Here is a 21,912-nt window from a genome sequence, read left to right as displayed (position 1 = left end):
GGAACCTTGGTAACCCCCACCTAAATCGTGGCGACCTCAGAATCTGATGCCACAGCCGAGGAATCAGGTGATGAAGAGCGAGATCGTGGGAACGAATGAAGAAGAGGGGCTGCTCCTTTTCCCATCGAGTTCCAACTGATACGACAGAATTGGCTGAGGGGAGGGAAGAACAAACCCCCGGAGCATCAAGAAGAAGGAGAACCCGGAGATCAGGGAGCGGCGGCAAAAGGAAGAGGAAGGGGAAGAGCAAAACCCCAGAACCGATCCTACCGCAACAACAAGAAGAAGTAATGGGCAATACATAGATTGAGGTGACCAATCTGACTGTGGTTAACCTCACGGACCAACCCCTTACTGTTGAACAACATGAACTCTTGAGTCTAGGGCTCACCTTCTGTCCTAACACCAATCTGTAGTACACGCAAACGAAAATTGATCTCTTCCGGTTCACCAGGAGACTGAAATTATATAAACACTTTAAACTAAGACCACATACCAAAGTACCATCTAAACAAGGAATAAGACTGACAGCCACCGATGCCCTGATAGTCAACGATATGCCTTGCATTGAAGCCATGGAGGCTCTAAGAACTGAGACAGATGATATAGCTTTCATGGGAATGGACATGTTGCAAAGGGCAGAAAAACAGGGGATTGAACAAGAACGAGATGAGAGTCATTTTAAACCTCTTTTTGCATTTGTTCCCCAGTAACCATGGGATGCTATTGATGCTTTCTCAGAGGCCATAACGATGGAACTGGTTAAGCAGAGGAAGGATACCAATATGAAATCATATAACATCACAGAACCACAGGAAAGAGCTTTGAAATACCTAATGAACAATAAGAAAATCATCATAAAACCCTCGGACAAAGGGGGGAATGTTGTACTGATGACAAGAGACTATTATCGTGATGAAGCAATGAGACAACTCTCCGAGATAAATACTATTCCATTACCACCAGGAGTGTCTATGAAGCGAGCATCAGGGAATATGACGATTTGGTTCTAAAATGGTATCACCTTTCCATGCTGGGTAAGGATGAACTTCCTGCGCAGCAATAACCCCATGATACCAACTTTCTACCATCTGCCCAAGCTACATAAAAACAATACCTCTCCCCCGGGCCGTCCCATTGTGGCTTCCATCGATGGACTAACAGAAAACATGTCTAAATTCGTGGATAATTACATCTTTCCACTGGTCTTGGAATTGAAGTCTTACATCCAAGATACCAAAGACTTTTTGAGTAAAGTGGCTATGATGAAGTGGGAATCAGACTTTTTATTTCTGGTGATGGACATCACCAGCCTCTACACCATCATTGATCATACCCATGGACTGGCCGCTATTGAATACTATCTAGGCAGACGCCAAATGCGTTTTGCACATCATAACATCATGTTGATTGAATTTGTGCAGTTTTGCCTAACTCATAACATTTTTTTGTTTGAGGATAGATTCCATAGACAAATCTCTGGTATGGCAATGGGCACATGCTTCTCTCCCAGCTACGCAAACTTGTTCATCGGCTGGTGGGAAGAGCGGGTGCCCAGGAGCTGGAAGGAAGGCCAGGAGAGTGGTAGGCTGGTACACTGGTACCGCTACATTGATGATTTATTCATAGTGTGGCAAGGTACCAGGGACATGGCAGAGAAATACATCAGATCTCTTAATAATAACATCTACAACATACACCTATCCGGTACAATTAGTGGGGTGGCAGCCAACTATTTGGACCTACGGGTGTATGTTGAAAATGGCCATGTTGATACCTCGTTGTACCGCAAGGAAAAAGCGGGTAATTCTATCCCCTTTGCTAAAAGCGGACATCCATCTAAACTCATCAAGAGTATCCCTTATGGGGAACTCTTGAGAATAAAGAGGAATAGCACCCAAGACCGGGAATTTGAGGCGGCTGCCTCTGATTGCATGGCACGCTTTCGTCTAAGGGGGTATGATGAGCCACTTTTACGGAGCACTCTCAAAAAAGACAAGAAGATCCCTCCGCATGATCTGCTCAAAGTGAAACCCAAAGGATCTAATACCTCTAACAAAGATACATTTAGGATGATAACACCATACTCCACGGGTGCCGACAGACTTCGAGCAATGATGGGCAAAAATTGGCACATTTTGCTTACCAATGAGGTGTTGAAAGAAGATCTTCCACCACATCCACTAGTGACCTTTAGCAAGGCTAGGTCCCAGGGGGATATGCTGGTACATAGCCATCTGGAAGTGCCTACTGTCCAACCTATTACCTTGAGGGAAATGAGTGGGTTTTTCCCTTGCGGAAAATGCAAAGCGTGTGCTAACAGCCGTAGGGTGCTCCATTATGATATTCCGGATGCGGGCAGGCTAAACAAAATCCATAAATTTATCACGTGCAGTACCACCTATGCCGTGTACTGCCTAATATGCCCGTGCGGCTTACGCTACATCGGGAGCACTATTAACCAACTAAAATTGAGAGTTGTGGAGCACCTTAGGGCAATTGATAGAGTAGACACCTCATATCCAATAGCCCGACATTTCGCGGAACACCATAACAAAGATAGAAACAAATTGCGATTCTCTGGGATAGATCATGTTCCACCCAGCCCACGGAGAGGGGACAGACTTAGAAGGCTACGACGCCTTGAATCAAGGTACATTATTGACCTGTCCACCAAGTACCCGAAAGGCATGAATAGCGGGAAGGAAATGGCAGTACACCTTGGTAAATAATGAGTTACAACTATAACATCTCCAGTGTACCGAATCAGGCACGTTGGACGTATTGTCTTGCCTATACCCTGGCTGTATTACGTAGGGAGTCTAATACACAATCCATAATATATATCTCTGCCCTTGATTATGATGTGACCATTTGCTTTGCATTAACCTTTGATATATGAATGGATCTTCTTTGAGTATCACTACAGTCTATCTGACGAACCGATGTATCATTTATTGATAATGAATAATTACCATTTCTCAAGTTCCATTGATGAGATTTTGAAAATTTGAACATGATCATGAAATGTGTTTTTTAATCATTTTTAAAAAAATGTTATTCTTTAATTGCCCTTCAGAACCTGTGTTTCTCTTTTTACAGTGTCAGTAGCATGGTAGCTTTCGCTCTATGATAGACATTTCATTATTTGTAATTATTTGCAGTTTATCACTTTTAAAAATGAATTTAAATAATGATGTCATGAAATGCGCTGAACACCCATATGCAGTTCCAAATGCTATATTATCTGTATTTGCTAGATGGTATCCAACTGTAAAAGGGACATAAGCCGATCCACAGCTCTATTGTTTTGAGGCCCTTCTTTCTTGTGAGTACTTCGATTTTTGGAGGTATTCAACATGTTCCAAGATGGCGCCCATTGTGGTGTCTGAAGGGCTGGTCCCATGTTGATGTTTACCATTGTTAGCAAACTTGCATTTAAACCGGAACTGCGAGGTATCGGTAAGAAACACAGAGGAAGGCTAACGCCGAAACGTTTGTTTGCTGAATAAACACTGTAATCTGTCACTGCCGGAGTGCTGTTTTCCTTTCTCTAGAGGAGAGGATTTGCGAGCGTCATATATATATATATATATATAATATATATACATATATTCACACACTTAAGTCAGCTGTGTCATAATAAAAGTGTATTTTATGTTGCTAATAACTTTGTTCCACAAGCCTTTACAAAAAGGTGCTCCTCTTTGTGCATTGAAAGTTTTGGGATGATCCGTCAATTGGAAACTGAGACAAAATCGGAGTCCCAAAACCATAAGGGGCTTATTTACAAGCCCCTTGCGTCACTGGTGCATCGCTTTTAATATGGACAAAAGTGACGTAGCGGCAGAGCAAGGGCTTGTAAGACGCCCCTAAATCCCCATGCATTTTTCAAAGACTTGTTTAAGAATGGCTACAGCAAAATCTACTGATCGGATTTACACCAAATTTGGCAGGAAGCTAGGTCTTGGTCTCCAGATTGTGCTTTCTGTGATTTCCATTCAGTGTTTTTTGAGAAATGAAGGTTTAAAAATAATTTGGTATTTGGCCACTTGGGTCTACCAGAGGCTCAAGAGACTCTAGCAGGAGATCCAGTTTAACAAGAGAGTGCTCTGAGTGGCGCAGGGAGATTTATTTCCTTGGGGCCATCTTGCATCCGCTGGAGTGAGCACTCTGATTAGCTGCAACAACATCAGGAAAATGTTACTGGTAGCCGTTACAGGACTCGGAAACTTAATTTAGACCTTGGCGGCGGGTTACTCCATCACAACGGAGACGGATATCACATCTGCTGAAATATAAATCCCATTATATCCAAATCCAGTTAATTACCATTATATGCAAAGAGAGATATAAATCAGGCCCTTAGAATGCTGTCCTGCAGTAAAAAATAAAAAGTGACATAAGGGGGAAAGGTAGTGTTATCCTGACCCCATAGGCCCCATGGAGGACCCAAAGGAACCCCTTGGCCCAAAACAAAAAGAAAACAGCAACAATTGCTGCTATCCTGCCTGACTACCACAGGTTCAAAAAATGGCAGCCTGGCCGCATTAATTAATTATAAGCCCCAGGAAGCCCACCCACTATCGGTATTTAATAAGGGGAGAGGGCTGCATGGCTGATTGGGTCCAATAGGTGTTAAGCATTCTGGGAGGGTCGGGTACCATGTGGAGTGAGGCAATGGTTTGAAAGGTTTTCTCAAAGGGCCGAAGAGTTTGGGTCAGTGTGGTCTTCTAGGTGAATGTTAAGGTCTCTGAGGAGGATGAAGGCGCTGGTTTTGATGATGAGGGGTGCGACAAAGTCCATGATGTTACTCACAAAATTGATGTGGGTCCTGTTGGTCTGAATACCAGTGTCCCGCCCAGCAAGAAGTTGACTGTGATGCATATCTTGAACGTGTGGTGTTCCATGTAGCCGTTAGCCGTTGGGGTGTCCGTGTAGATGGTGCAGCTGCTAGTGTTTTTGAATATGATGGTGACTCCAACTCCAGGTTTGTGATAACTGAAGGTCTTGTCTAGCGGTCTTATAACTAGAGGGTAGGGCTGTAGCGCTGTCCCATGCAGAGACTGGGTTTAGTCAAGTTTCAGTGAGCAGGTCTAGGGTGTGATTGTGCAGTAGGTCCTATATGTCTGTGGCGTGTTTGAGGAACAAGCGGATGCTGGGAACACGCATGCAAGTATATTGTGTTGTGTGGATTGTATTTAGTCTGTGTGAGAGCATGCGTGGGTGGCTGGTTTGTGTGAGCTAGTGTGGTACTGGGTAAGATTAGTGCGGGAGTGGTTGGTGTTAGGTGTGGGAGCATCTACGAGAACTTGCAGGATATGCATTTGAATGCTCCTTCGGTGTTGTATGTGGGCAGGGTGAGTACCAGGCTTCCTGGTACTGAGCGCAGTCAGGCAAGGACGGATGTAGACAGGCTTGCCTTGACCACGCCTCTCTACATTTTCACTGCAGCCGGCATTAGGTAGGTCCTGGGAGGGTGCCATGGGCAGGAAACCAATGATTTCACTTCCCATGCAGATAGATGATGGGACATCCAGTGATGTCACTTCCTATGTAGATGAGTGAATGGAAATGATGTCCTTTTGCTTGACTTCTTTGATGGATAATGGGGTTCTTTTACCAGACCTCTTCTTTTAAAGACATTTTTGGTGGGAAGCCCAAGATGTCATGTCCTGTGCAGATGGAGGATGGGAAATGCAATGATGTCACTTCCTGTTCAGATAATTATAGGATATGAAATCCTCTTGCTGGGCTTATTCTTTTAAAGACAGTTTTGTCTGGAAACCAGAGATGTCACTTTCTGTGCATATTAGTGATGGGAGATCCAGATTGAGGTTCACATGTAACTGAGAAACAACGCCCAAATGGTGGTCAGTCACCATTGTGAGCTTGTGCAATTTGGAAAGTGTAAAGGCTCCCCCCCCACCAGTTTGCATCTCCCGCAGCTGTAAGATAAATGTGAATGAACCTCTGTAGTGGCACCTCAAGTAATGAATCCTCACCATTGTGAGCCTATGCAGTAATTCCAGAGCCACTGAGAGAGATCCAACATCCCACCCCCACGAGGTGGCAGAGAATATATTTTATCTCCCCAGCATATCCACGATCGTCTGTGAGAAAACCAAGTGGAACATCGTGACTGCAATCTGTCAGTGTCCCTCCTTCTTGCAGGACATTGTACCATCTGAAGCTTACCTAGCAGGACAAGTCTCTGTATCAACAAGCCCCGGTTGCACTATTGCAGAGACCCTTCACATTGATAAGAGGTTCTAAGCATTTGTAAGAGACCCTAAATGAACACAAGACTGTTAGATATGGGGGTCTCTAGTTGGCAATGGTTTTCACCTTTGTCCAAATAGGGACCCTTACTTCTAAGTCAGACAAGGGGATTACTCTCTTTAATAACCCCTGCTCACCCCCTTGGTAGCTTGGCACGAGCAGACAGGCTTATCTCAGAGGCAGTGCGTTAAGCATTTGTGATTATACACAGCAATACAGTGATAACACTACAGATGGACACAACACAGGTTTTATAAAAAATAGGTATTCTTTATATGTACTTAAACACAAGACCACAAACGACAAAACTCCACAATACTATACTAAAGGTTACTTAAAAGATGATGAAAGTCTCTTAATTCAAGTTGATGGTAAATGCGACAAAGTTCTGGGATGCGGCACGCAAAGTGAACAAAAGGCTCGCAAAAAGGGCAGATGCGTCGGTTCCGTGACCCGGGGGAATGGTTGCGTCCTTTCTCAATGCTTGCGCAGAGTAGGGGACTCGTCGTGAGCCTTACCGGTGTGGAGGTGATGCGTAGATTCTCGACCTGTTGCGGTGCGCAAGATGGTGCCTTGATGCGATGCAATGATCCAGTTGCGATGCGAGAAGATGGCGCCCTTGATGCAGCGATGTGATGACCATGCGATGATGCCCTGGCAGCCTTGCGACGACTCTGTACTTTGGAGCCACGACAGGCTCTGCGATGCGCTTCTCCGGTGATGCGATGACAGATCTCACGATACGTCGCGCTTCTCCGGCGATGCGACAGCAGACAGCTTCGATGAACACAAGCTTCCAGGGAGATGCAACAAACTCTCGCTTCTCCGGCGTTGCGATGATTTCAGCTGCGGCGGTGAAACGCTTCTTCTCATTGCGTCGCGCTTCCAGCTACCAGCGGCACGCAAGTGACTGGAGTCAGAATTCCCAACAAGGAAATTCAGGAGGGAGCTGGAGGTGAAGTCTTTTGGCCCTGAGACTTCAGCAGGAGGCAAGCACAGTTCAAGCCCTTGGAGAATATTCTGTAGAAAAAAGTCCTTACAAAGATCCTTCTCCTTTCCCTTGGCAATGAAGCAACCACTGCAGGCCAACCCAGCAAACAGCACATTGGCATAGGGGCAGTCCAAACTCCTGCAGCTTCCTTGGTTCTTCTCCTTGACAGAAAGGTTTCTTGTTCCAGAAGTGATCTAGGGACTGGGTTCCAATATTTATACCAAAAAATCCTTTGTTCTCTGAAGGCAGAGAGGCCTCTGCCTAGTTTAAACCAGTTCCTGAGCACTGTGTTTACATGACTCTTCTCTTCCTTTCACTATGCAGGGCAGAAACATCAGACACTCCACAGGAGGTGGAGCCAGCACAGGGGAGGGAAGATGCAGCTCTGGAGTACTCTTTTGACAGGATTCCCCTTCTCCTTTCACTGTGCAGGGCAGAGACATCAGACAAGCCACAGGGGATAGAACCATCATAGTGGAGGGAAGGCCCAGCCCTATTCAGGTCCCAGGTGCACTCTCCCCCTCCCATCTGGATGTAAATCTCCCTAATCACCACTGGGCTGTCCCAGACTGTCTCCTAGAATTTTCCCAGCCCTGTCACACACAAACCCAGACAAGGAATACACAAGTCAGCAGAGGCGGGCTCAAATGGTTAGGCAAGCAAATACCTACTTTCTAAAAGTGGTATTTTCAAACACAGAATATTAAAATAAACTTTACTAAAGGATGTATTTTATTATTCTGAGTTCAGGCATACTAAACACAAATTTCTACCATGTACCCTGAGTCAGTGAGGATTGTAGGGATGTAACAATCTTCACTGCCCTTTCTAATCTATGAGAACAGGTAGCCTTCAATAGTGAAAACCGAAAATGACTGTCATTCACAACTAGAACATGCTACACACATCAGAGCATGTTCTACCTTATACTTACAATGCACCCTGCCCTTGAGCCTACCATAGGGGTGTCTAATATAAAGTAAATAGAAGGTTTAGGGACTGGCAAGTGGGTGCACTTGGCCAAGTCGACATGGTAGTCACAGACTACACACTGGCCTTGCAATGGCAGGCCTGAGACACATTTTACAAGCTGCTTCTGTGGGTGGCACAACCAGTGCTGCAAGCCCACCAGCAGTATTTGCTCTACAAGCCCTGGGCACACCCGGTGCACTGTACTAGGGGCTGACAGTAGATCAAATAAGCCAATCATGGAATCCAATCAGTATATCAATTTAACATAGGGAGCACTAGCACTGTGGCACTGATTAGCAGTGGCACAGGGCCCAAAACATACAACCAGCAAAAATATGTCAAAACAGAGGAGGCAATCCGTCAAAAATGGAAGGGAGACTCAAGCCAATGATGTCAGGTCTAACACAGACTTTTAACAGAAAGATCTTCAGACTGACCCATGCTCCCTTAGCAAATGTGGTGCTGTTCTAATTTTAGGTAAGAGACAAGTGTGACTGTAATTCAGTGAGCTTCCAGTAGAACCTTACAACTGTGTTTTTAAAGGACAACAGAAATACTTGACACATGGAAAGGCCTGAGTCCCCTTTGCGCCCTGTTCTTGTTATTGACAAAGAGAGGTCTTGGCAGACTTTGATTAGAGAATGTTCTTTTCAATTTCTCCTTGATTGCTTCTTTTGCTTTTTTGAAATGCACTCCCTGACTGTCTGTGACCCTAAATGTAAGAATGGAGTTTGAGGTTAGGCAGTTGGAGACCTACACTGCAACGGAGCTCGGGGAATTCTTCAAGAAGAGGAGGCTTCCAGCAAAGAGGAGCATGGTGAAACTAGGGATCTAAAATGCCCTTATGGCCTAGGTAGAAGCCTGACAGATATTGGCCACAACAGAGGACCAGGATGAGGAAAAGTGTATGAAGGAGCAGGCAGAGAACCAAGGCACAGTTCCTGAGCTACAACACCCTGGAGAGGATGAGTCCTACACATCAGGGTGCATTCTGTCTTTCAATAGTCTGTCCACAGAGGAACCCGACAAGGGAATTCCAGCTGCATCTGGCCTAAATAACATTGGAAGTAGGCAAGGAGGAGCCTGCTGCTGAAAGGACCTTACACAAACTGGCCCTGGAGGAGAAGCTGGCAGAAGTAAACAGGGCTGAGAGAGCTGTGCAGAAAAAAAGATCTTGTTTGCTCATGAAGTGAGTCTCTGGGAGCTGGACCTGATGGCCAAACAAAGCACAAGGCCTAGCAATAAAAGGGTCGCAAAATCACAGTGAACAATGGGAACAAGATAGTCCACATTCTTAAAGAAGGTGTTCTGCTTATGAGATAGCTTTAAGGATGCACAGGGTCATACAAGACGATTGGGTGGTGAGTCTCTGGAAACACATGCTCACGGTGGGGAGGGATACCCTGCTGACACTAGATGTAGTTGTCTCATCACAAAACACACCCTGGGGGTCTAGAAGAGAGCTAAGTTAGTGATCCCTAAATACACTAAGCTCCTATAGAAGTGAGCAAGTGTGTGAGGTACCAGAACAAGCTTACTACCTATAGTAGAAATGGAAATACAACCTCACAGTCCTATGATCCACTGCGATTGCTTGAACAGACCCATACAGAGCAAATTAGGATTTCCATCAATATAGTGTGTAGATCAAATGTTTATCATTTGGTCATCCTGATAGGGCTGGCGTGTCTTTTGATCAGTAAGACCATGCCATGCCTCAAACTCGTCCGGGTCAAACCCTCAATCGCTGTGATGACCATAGAGCTATGATCTAGATGGGAAATAGTGCAGTGCAAAAAGGAAAAAGTGGTGTAGTTAAAAAAGGATAGAGAAACAATAAGAACAAACTTTAATCAACATTGTTCTCTCCCTCATTAAAACCAAGCAAGTGAAGCAGTTTAACCAAATAGCTGCATATCAAAAGGCCAACATGTTTCAACCAAACTGGACTAATTCCAAAGGCTTTCGTCAGGGCCACAGTACTAAATACTCGCTACTGCATTTCAAAAGTGCAACAAAAAAAGGATATCAGTGTGCAAACAAAGATAAATATTCCTCTGTATCAACTCGGTGTATCGTCCATCTGTGTGGAACAAACAACACAAACAATGAATCATATCGGAGGAAGTAAAACCATAACTAGCCTCAAGACAGTGAGTTCATATTTTAAAATAAATCGTACTCACCCGCATTGTACAGGGAGTATGCCTCACCTCTCCTGGAAACCTAGCTCAGGAATAGAAGGAGGTCTAGCTCTACAAAAGGTAAGGAAGGGGTGTAAGTGGAGAGGAGTGGGAAGACCAAATTGTACTATCCTTGCCTCTATGACTGCGCTCACCCCCACTTAATCAAAGCCTATTGGAGGACAGGTTACACAACCACTCAGGTGGTTGTGTAACCTGGTCTGTCCCGGTTTTCCGAGACTTTTAACTGTCCTCCATTTCTACTATAGGTAGTAAGCGTGTTCTAGTACCTCACACACTTGCTCACTTCTATAGGAGCTTAGTGTATTTAGGGATCACTAACTTAGCTCCTCCTCTAGACCCCCAGGGTGTGTTTTGTGATGAGATAGATTGTTTGGGGATTTCATCCAGGGTTGGTCTTTAAATAATTCCCTGTGACCCTTGGTTTCACTATATGTTATTTACTAGATGTAGTTGAACAGATGAAGTATGAAAGATATACTTGTCACCAAGTTTGTGGTTCACTCTGACAAGGACTGTGGCTGTTACTTGAGTAGGGTTTCACCCCCCTCAAGCAACAACCATATTTCCCAGAGACATGATAATGCTAAAAGTATTTTCAGAGAATAACACTGGTTTGACATTGCATTTAGTTTACTTGTAGCTATGCTGCTTGAAAGCGGCATCCAAGCAGCTTTCCCCTGCTCCCATGGGTAAGCCATGTCTGTTTGACTACCCTACCCATGACAGTCAGCCAATGAAGCGGAAGTGCTTGGATCTGAAAGGTACTCAAATTGTTTATTACACCAGTCCTGAAAGGATTATGGGGCATATCGGTTTGCGGGTCCTTGATAGCAAATTTTAGCGGATCACTCTAAGGACTTGCAAATTGAAATGTATGTTGGTTTCACAATATTAATGGCGTTTCCTACGTATTCCTGAATTGTGAATCGCAAATTGCAATTCGCATAGGAATGAATGGATGAATGAATGGGGAGGCAGTCGCAAATTGGGAGTGCCCATTAGGTACTTGCAAATTGCGAATGTAATTACAAGGGTGTGAAAAGGACACACTGTTGCACCCCTGAAATATGCATGTGTGCATATGTGGCGCACATACATTCCCTTAGGACATGTATGTGTGCCACATGACACTTAGAAAAATGCAAAAAAAGTGAATTTTTCGAGGAAATCGCAAATTACCACCAACTTGAATTTGGTGGTACTTTGTGATTTCTTAAGGCAAATTCGCACAACTTGGGTGCTTCCAGAATTGCATTAAGGAATCACAATTTGCAATTCCCTATTTTGCAATTGCCTTTTGGGATGATACATTCCAAAAGGAATTTTCCCTTTTGCAAACAGGCAAATTTTGAGAATTGACCGTTTGCGAAAGGGAAAAAGGCTTGAAACATATGCCCCTATGTGACTGAAAGCAAATATGAAGGTGATTTTTTTGTCCTTTATTCTAGGATGTGCTCTGCAATGTCTAACATGCTCTGGAGACTCTCCAAGCAATTGCACTGGGAGCGTGGAGAACTGCACCCACTGGCAAGATGCCTGCATAGCAAAGTACTACACACTAACAAAATGTAAGTATGCATCATATATAGAGCAATGGGTGAATGTTTAGTTGACTAACTAGTTTCTCAAAAAAAAAATAGTGCAACATCCACCAAACCTATCCCTTCTAAGCCAGAATTTCTTACTACCTTCTGCTGAATTGCCAAATCCCAGTGTCCAGGAAAAAATTACCATCTCAGAACTGCTAAATCTCTGGGCCTTTACACTTGTTAATATCAAAGGCACTAGCCTCCTCCATATCAGTCCCATATGCCCACTAAACTGTGTGCTATTGAGCCCCTTAACCACTAAAAAACTCCCTCCAAGAGTCGCAGTGCTGCTAAATAACGGCCACATAACCAATCATCTCACACTGACTAAAATTGCTCTGCATGTGAACAAACCTCTACAATCCCAGTTATTAAACCCATCAATGTTGAAGTCACTTTTAATATTGAAGTTATTAAAATTTTTAGATCATAAACAAAAAAAACAATCCCACCTACTCACTACAGCCCTGACACCAAAATGCTCAATATAGGAGTCACCAATTTTCCTCACCTCAGGATCAGAAAATCTTTCATCTCAGAATCACAAAATGTTGTCTTTCACACCAAGTTGCCAAGCATCTCCACATCAGAATCATGAAACCATCTATTGCATGGTTACCAAACATTTCTACTTCAGGGTGTCCATACCCCTCCATCTCAGAGAGGCCAAACCTTCCTTCATTAAATTCTCAACCTTCTCTATTTGAGTGTTGTTAAAACACCTCAGTATTAGTTAGAAACCCCCTACTGTGGGATCTCTAAGCCCTCCCATCTCAAAACCAATCAACTTCTTCTCCATTCCTGTCCCAAAGCTCTTCTGACTTGGAGTCATTAGCTTCTCCATCCCAGTCACTAAACTGTTCTAAATTAGGATCAGCAAATTTCCTGCTTTGCCTCTTTCATACCTGGCTTGGCAGTTCGGGCTGGACTGTTCCCATAAGGAACAGGGTCAAGACTGATTTGCATATGGCTGGGTTCAGACTGGGGTGGTGTGGTGAGCAAAAGAATGATGTATTAAACCCAGCTACTTTTGACTGGGTGTGAATGTTTGCATTGTGCAGAATTCCCTCCATCAATTGTTTCTTTTGCATATGTCGCCCTATTTGGGAAGGGTATTCCCTGGCGTGGGTCCATTGCTCACTACACCACTGGGTTCAAGCTAGCATGGCGGATGAAGGGTGATGCCCTGAAAATGGTCCCAGGAGGCTTGTTCCAGGTCCAGGGAGGACCTGACTTCTAAGTTTGGGCTGGACTGTTCCCATAAGGAACAGTGTCAAGACTGATTTGCATATGGCTCGGTCCAAACTGGAGTGGTGAGCAAAAGAATGATGGATTAAGCCCAGATCCTTGTGACTGGGGTGAATGTTTGCATTGGTCTGCATTCTGTCCATCAATTGTTTTCTTTTGCATATGTTGCCCTAAGTGGGAAGGGTATACTGACGTGGGTCCCGTGCTCAATACACCACTGGATTCAAGCTAGTCTGGCTGATGAAGGGTGGTACCCAGAAATCGGTATCAGGGTGCTTGTTTCCAATCCAGGGAGGACCTGGATTGCAGGCTTGGGCTGGACTGTTCCCATAAGGAACAGTGTCAAGACTGACTTGCATATGGCTAGGTGCAAACTGGGGTGATGAGCAAAAGAATGATGGATTAAACCCGTATCCTGGAGACTGGGGTGAATGTTTGCATTGTCCAGCATTCCATCCATCAATTTTTTCTTTTGCAAATGTCACCTGAAGTGGGAAGGGTATGTCCAGACGTGGGTCCTGTGCTCACTACACTACCGGATTCAAGCTAGCCTGGCTGATGAATGGTGATGCCCTGAAACCGGTCTCAGGGTGCTTGTTTCCGGTCTAGGGAGGACTGGGCTTGGCAGTTAGGGCTGGATTGTTTCGGTAAGGAACGAGGGTCAAGACTGATTTGCATATGACTGGGTCCATGCTGGGGTGGTGAACAAAAGAATGATGGATTAAACCCAGACCCTTCTGACTGGGGGTGAATGTTTGTATTGTCCAGCATCAATTGTTTCTTTTGCGTGCTTCACTCTTTCATACCAGCGGTATGAAAACAGGAATGGTCCTGTACATCTTAATTCTTACTGTCTCAAAATCAGCAATTGAGAATGGCTATTCTCACTATCTCAGAGTCATCGAGCTGTCCATTTTAGGATCACTAACTCTTCCACCTTAGAATTACTAAACGTCTTCAATCTGGGTCACCAAACTCCACTTTATTTGTCATCAAACACCTGCACTCCACAAGTCATTAAGCATTCGTCTCAGAGTATACTTCTTCTCAGAGTATACTTCCTCCTATAATTCACACAACTCTTCCATCATAGTAACTCAACGTTCCTTTTTTAAAGCTACCCAACACTTCTGCATCAGGATCTCCAACCCCCCTCCACCACAGTTACCAAATGCCACAATGCCACAGTCCATAACAACCTCCATTTTAGGATCACTGACCAAAGCCTTCTAACTCCAGGTCACTAGAACTCTCCACTATTTCATATCAAACCAGAACTCCACCAATACCAGCAAACCCTTTATGTCAGAGTTCCACAACCTTTTAATCTCGTAGTTTTCACAGAGTGCAGTGTATAATTATCATTATACTACGCAGCATTGCATGATATGGAAATGGCAGGAATGACTGTAACACTTAGTGGTACATTCCTGACTTTTCTCAATGGTGGTGCACAATGTGCTGCCTAGTGCCAATTCAAGGACTCTTGCAAGAGGTAGCAGGGGTGGCAGCGTTGTTAGCAGGATTGTTTTTGTGCCGGAAGGGGCACCTTCCGGCACAAAACACAATCCCCTGAGGCATTTTCCTCTTCCTATGTGTGCCGCGTTTTGCAGCACACATAGAAAGAGGATAAAATGAGAAGAAATTAAGATATTTCCTCTTGTTATGCCTTCCTTGGGAAAGCTTAGCACTTTGGAGCATTCCCAGTCTACTAGAAATGGTAAATCTGGAAATTTGTCAAAATCCATGATTGTTGCATGGGAATACCCACGCACCACCAATGTAATGCCTCCCTGGAGCTGAGTAGCACAATGCAGTGATTTGCGCTGCATTACTCTGGATTTATCAAGTCACTCAGAGCCATGCAAAGGGACCTTGCTTGGCTTGATAAGTCGCATTTAAGGGGTTGCATCGCTTTTGCACCACTTTGTGAGGCGCAAACGTGATGCATCCACTTGATAAATATAGCCCTCGTTTATAAATGCCCAAACCACTCAGTGCCAAGACAAAGGTTTTACTGTTTTGTCGTGGGGTGAGATCCAACCCAGAGGTCTGCCTCTCGAATGTCTTGCGGTTTTGTTTTGGCCATTAAAGCGCACCCTAATATAAAAAGGGTAGGTGTTGTTTGGGACTCTGAGATGTCACTAAACCACAGAGCAAATATCATCAAAAGTTATTTTTAGGCAGTTGTGCCTCTTAAGGAGAGTGACTCATTTTCTGGAACGAAAAGACTGAGGAATTGTGATAAGTACAGCAGTAAATGCACAATTGGACTTTTACAAATCACTGTACTGCACGGTCTGATCAACCGTGGGGAGATGTTTCCAACTGGTCCAGGAAGTTGACATTGATTTCCCTTGAAAAAACATGCGCTATTTTAGATAACTCGACTTTTGGGTCCTCACTGTCTTTTGGACTCTGTCAATAAATGTCTTTTTGGCAAGCTTTAATCTGCTCTTAGATATAGGGACACCTTTCTATCTATGGTCCTCTCGTTGGCGATCGCCTTCCATCCCTCTTCGTCGCTGTCAATATTTTACCTTTCTCTCTAAGCGTCTCTCTCTTGGCCTCTTTTGCTAAGATGTTTGCTGCAAATGACACAGGTGAACAATATCTAGAGAAAGATAAACCTGTTCTGTGCACGCACTCACTAATCACTGCATGGATGAATTACCTCAGGGTTTTCAAACTGACAGCTTCAAAGGTTTTTGAATGTATTTATTTATTTTATTTTATTTTTGCAAAGTACATTATACGTTATATGGTTTTTCAGATGTTCTGATGGTTTGTTTCAGTTAAGATGAGAGGGAATCAGGAATCTGAAAGGGGCTGAATGAGCATATCAACAATGTATGCCATATGTGAGATAGTTAATACTTCTGCTTACCATGTAAGAAAACAATGGTAAAACCTTGATCACCCTCATCTTCTAAGTTTGGTTTATATGTAGGTGGCAAGGACAGTCACATGCATCTGAGAACCGAAACGCAAAACACGACCAACCCTCAATCTCTGATCCAACCATTGCCAACACCCTACACCCTACACCCTATTTCCTTCTTAGGTCTGAACTAATGACAGCTGCCTCTTTTCCAAAACATATAATATAAAAATATACACATATATAATGGCTCTCAATCCATAATCTTCCACAAGTTGTCTATTTGGATTTCACTAAAAATATGACCCTACCATCACCACCACAGTGCAAAATAAAGATCAACAACAAGCTCACTCCAGCCATTAGAAGCCATCACCTTGAATGACTGCATTTTGCCCTTGCACATCCATACTCAAATAACAAAAAAAGTCAAAGAAAATCTGCTCTGAGAATGTTTTAGCCACAGGTACTTGTAATGACTGCTAGTCCCAACGTATGGTAGAGATTTATCAACTATTTCCATAATTCTAAAAAGACATTTATTGATTTATTGTTGTTTGCAATGTTGATTCTTCATATAAACCAGCTTTGGTATATTTATTTATCAAGCATAAAATAAACACACATCATTAGAGTAGCTAGAGTGCATACGTAAATTTCTAGATTGAAGCTACACCTTCTCAGGGTTGTGTGCAACATTTCAAGCACTTTTATCGGACTTGAGAGTAACTAATTGTGGAACTGCAGCTTCAGGGACGATATTCTTCTGCTTTATATTGGTTATTTACACCAGGGCTTATCTCTATCTGCTCCCTTTAACTATTACACTGCTCATCGCCTACGCCTCCTCCTACTAGAGCATATTTAGCACAATTGGGCCCTCACACCATGATGCACACCGGGGCTTGTCTCCTGTCTTCTCCTCTCATTAACTTGAGCGGTGATCTGATTAAACTCTCCTGTTGTCTCTTCCTCCCATTAACCTGATTGTATGCACAGACAGCATCTAGAACAGTGGAAGTCAATGATCAGGTAAAGCAACCACTATACACAAAATTACTTACTTAAAGACACTTGTCCTTTTCAGTGAATTGTTGTTCCAACTTATGGAAGGGTGTCATCAAGAAATGTATTGAGATCTGTCATTCAACTCATTGAGACAAACCAGCTTTAGCTATTATTTTATCTTATGGAAAGCAAGCGAAAATAATCACTGTACCAAAAGTACATCAGCATCATAAGGTACAAAGAATGTCGTATTTGCTATTATGACCCGCACATCAACATTAGTTCTCTTAATCACATTCAAATTCAACTCAATTTAGCACACAATGAACAATATAGAGTGCAGCTTTGGCGATGGATGCACATCCACCCAGGGCATCAACCGGCACCTCCTAACCAAATAACAATCCAGGCCGTAGGTCACCTCAAAACAAATAATACACCAGTGCATATCCAAGATAGTCACTTTTATCCCTTGTGCAATTATAGCACTTTCTTGTTAGTCCATGTCATTTGTCAGAAGCAACTTCCAAAAACCATATGGTGTTGATAATTCAAGCTTTTATTTTTCGATTGACAATGATCCACAGCCACCGTGCATTTCGCCCCGTGCGGGCTTTCTCAAGGCTGTACTTCATACATGAAACAGAAAAGAAAGAAAACATGTACTGAATCCTAGACATTGTAGTTATGTATACGAACATGTACATAGGATTAATCACTTTCCATTCTTTATCATGCATATCATGCATGCATTAAAATGCTATATGTAGTGACCACAATCATCGTGTAAACGTATACTGTAGTTGTCACTAACCTCATGTTTGAGAAACATTGATGACAGCTCCATAGTATTGCACACCAGGAAACATGCGAGGCGCGCCACGCACCTCAAAACAATCCAACCAATATTACTACATAATACATCAGGGCCCATTCGTGAATAGGAAAGAAGAGTGAATAGATCAATTCTGAAAAACCAAAGTCAGTACCACAGTGTGAATAGACACCCAATGTCAAGATGAGTTACTATCAATTCCTTGCGTGTCCCTAATAACCTGTGCCAATCCAAACATGCACAGACAATGTATAAATCACCCCAGCTCACCTCTGTAATATCGTATAGCATACAAATTTCTGTTTATTGTAGAGTTTGTAAATGCCACTGGTATATCTTTGTCCGATTTATCTATAATATAATTCACATAGAAAGACAATTTTCAAAATGTCTGTCCAGTATCCTATATTTAGACCATGTTTAACTCATTTTAAGATCATAGTTATACCAAAGCATATTCGTGCGTTACCCCACAAAGTTGTGACAGTATCAAATGGTTCTCAATCTTTTCCAAAAAACGTACTGTAGTGAATCAATCTTCCACAATAAAGTGCTGTTATGGAGCCATGATAAGTTCCATTTAGCCTGTTGGTTTATTCATATGTATCTTCATTTATCCATTTCTATTAATAGTCAAAACCCAGAAATGTCACACTTCTAAGAAAATGATCCTGCTGTGCACTACGCATCATACAGTCGAGTTACCATTTAATCTCACTCTAACAATTTAGTCAATCATGAATCGACTCGGTTATTTCGGAAAGTGTACCGATAGGTGCACATTTATGTGTTGCTCATTTTGGTGTCATGTACCATCAACCTGGGTTAATATATTCCTTTTAATCTCTGATAACTGTATTGTATGAATGTACAATATATAACTCCGTGAACGTGGCATTTAACATGCAATATCCCATTCTTGTTCCTAAGACACTTAAATGTGTCGTTATGATTTTATTCGTATATTAAATGCCCACTAAGAGACTCACTCCGACTATATTGGTATATGTTAAGATTTACCCATATCGGCATCTCTATTTAAGTAACAAAACCCCTTCATATATATATATCCCATCATCGTATTCTTGATTAGTCTCACTTCAAAATCAACAGAGGTCCGTACTCAGCGCCATCCCTGCAATCCGGTGGCAAACACTTCCGCGTTACCTCTCGCTTAATTTACCAACCACCTGATCCGCCAACATAAACAAAGGACGTCTCCTCTCCTTAGGCTCCACTTCCTAGCGTATCATGGCGGCCATCTTAAGCTACCCAGTTTTTTAAAACAAGCCATTAATCATATATTTCAATTTAATTTCTTTAGATTGGATATATTTGCAAAACGCGTGGCGATCGTCGCACTCCTATGTGTGAGCAAACATTCATTATTGTAATTGATAATGTAAAGTATATTTCAATTGAGATGGGTCTCATGATCTTGGTTCAATCTCATTAATAATCCTATCGTTTTAAACAACATAAATACATAAAAAACACGATGGACATTATATTCTACCACTCAATGAATTACTACTAATATATTATTTTGTCTAAAATCTTTTTTCTATAAAACATGTACATAATTATGTTCCATTGTTAATATTGGCTTCCATATATATTTGAATTAATCTCCACATGGAAACATCACATTTTCTAAAAACACATCTAGTCATTATTGTGGCAGTCCTCAATCATCTGCTGAGTTCATTCAGTGACTATCTAACCCCATATTTCAAATATGTCATGAATTACCAATTCACTCCTATTCTTTATTTATCCTAACACCCTACCTATTCCACTACTCATTTGGAGTCTACAATCTTTCTGACCCTGTATGGTTGGCTCTAGGGGCTTATTATATTATTGTCATAGGCTACAGAAATTCAACTAGCTCCTTATCCACATTAATCCCCAGTTCCACAGCTCATAATAGAAAGATCCAGTTACTCTCCTTTTGACGTAATTTAGAGGTTCTATTGCCACCTCTATTACCAGCTGACACTGCATCGATACCATGAAAACCTATTTTATAGATCTCCGTATTTGTATGTATCGTATTAAAATGTGTAGCAAATGGGTACCGTGGGTTATTATTTCTTATAGCACGGATATGTTCCTGAATCCTTTCTTTTAAGGGCCTTGTCGTACTGCCAATATAGATTCGATTACAAATACACTTCAGACAGTAGATGACATGTGTTGAATTGCAATTTAGGAACTGGTTTATTTCATATGTCTTCATACTATTGTATTGAAACTTGGTGGTTTTATTCATTGCAAAGTAGCAAATACAACACATACCACACTTAGGTGTAAATGGAAGCCAGGTGCTGTGTTTTCCTGGGGGGAATATAACTTGGGCAGAGTTCTTGTCGAAGAGTTCTCCCCTTTTGAAATGTAATGGATGGTTTCTTACCTATTCTTTCTTGTAGGCTAATATCTTCAGTTAGCAGATGCCAATGTTTATTAAAAATTCTGAATACCTCAGTGCTAACCATACTATAGGGGGTTATAAACCTATTTTTTCTGGTGTTTGTATGTTTAAAATCTTTTTTTGCGTTTCAGTAGTGCACTTCTATCTCTCATATTTATTTTACTACGGGCCTTATTAATGGTATCGACTCCGTAGCCTCTAGCCAAAAACTCTTTTCCAGCATAGTTAGTTAATCCTCAAGTTTCTTAACATTACTGCAATTTCACTTTGTCCTTAGCATTTCCCCATAGGGGATTGCTTTAATCTGTGAGGTTGGATGTGAACTCTCCGCATGCAATACCGCATTGCATGCCGTTGACTTTCTGTATGGTATGGATAATAGTTTCCCATCTTCCACTAATATGGTGAAGTTAAGGAAATTGATGTGTGATATGCTTTGTTCTTTTGTGAAGCTTAGATTGAAAGGAGTGTTGTTCATATATTCGAAAAACACATTTAGCTCCTCATTAGTACCTTCCCAGAACATTAGCATATCATCTATGTATCTAACTAGATACAGAATACTGTCTAACAATTCAACAGGACCCTTGCGCCAGATATGTATAAGTTCAAAATACCCCATATACAGGTTGGCCAAGGAAGGGGAAATTTAGCACCCATGGCCACACCTTTTATTTGGCGAAACCAACTGCCGTTATGTAGAAAGATATTACTATTGAGTACAAGCTCTATCATAGACATGAGCATTATGGAGTGTTCATATGTTTCAATGGGACGTGTGTCCAAGAAATGACGAACCGCTTCTAAGCCTGCTTCGTATGGAATACTTGTGTATAATGAACACACGTCCATTGTGACCAAATAATGTCCCGGTACCCAATCTACAACCAAGGTTAAAATCTTCAGTCATTTAAAATCTTGAAAAGTATTTGATCTCGGACATTGAAATGAAATATCTTTTTAATGATGTTCCTACCTATCCTTGTATATACTGCTTGCCAAAGGTACATAAGGTGGGGGATTTTCCTCCGGGAAGACCATTATAGCAGGCATTGGTTCCCCTACGGAAAAAATCTCGGAATACATTGACCTATTCCTCCACCCATTGGTGGTTAATTTACCCTCATTTATTCAAGACACAGGAGATGTTTGGAATAAAATTGCTGATGTAGATTGGGTACCGGGACATTATTTGGTCACAATGGACATGTGTTCATTATACACAATATACAATATACAATATACAATGTATAGTCTATAAGACCCTGCAGGATCAAGGACCGCGCTTCCTCAGAAAGCTATTAATTCCTTACAATCCATCCAGAACACTTCGTTCCTCCTCACTTAACCAACTTGTGGTCCAACGAAGCAGAACAGTCTCATGGGGTGATCGCCGCTTTGCTATCGCAGCCCCTAAAATCTGGAACTCCTTACCGAACCACATTAAAACAAGTCCCACACTCCT

The 21,912-nt window shown here is 42.4% G+C and overlaps 1 protein-coding gene across 1 annotated transcript in view; it reads left to right on the top strand.

Moving 5' to 3' along the window:
• The window catches only part of LOC147701023 (phospholipase A2 inhibitor and Ly6/PLAUR domain-containing protein-like), a 124,485-nt gene that overhangs the window by 46,609 nt on the left and 55,964 nt on the right, over nt 1–21,912 (top strand). Inside the window, exon 2 of the mRNA XM_086928563.1 lies at nt 11,901–12,020. Coding sequence (XP_086784689.1) covers nt 11,901–12,020 — 120 coding nt within the window. The remainder of the gene's footprint in view (nt 1–11,900; nt 12,021–21,912) is intronic.

The sequence above is a fragment of the Lissotriton vulgaris genome, chromosome 7, assembly GCF_964263255.1.
Source record: "Lissotriton vulgaris chromosome 7, aLisVul1.2, whole genome shotgun sequence".
Lineage (NCBI taxonomy): Eukaryota > Metazoa > Chordata > Amphibia > Caudata > Salamandridae > Lissotriton > Lissotriton vulgaris.
This window is presented reverse-complemented; position numbering and strand designations above follow the sequence as displayed.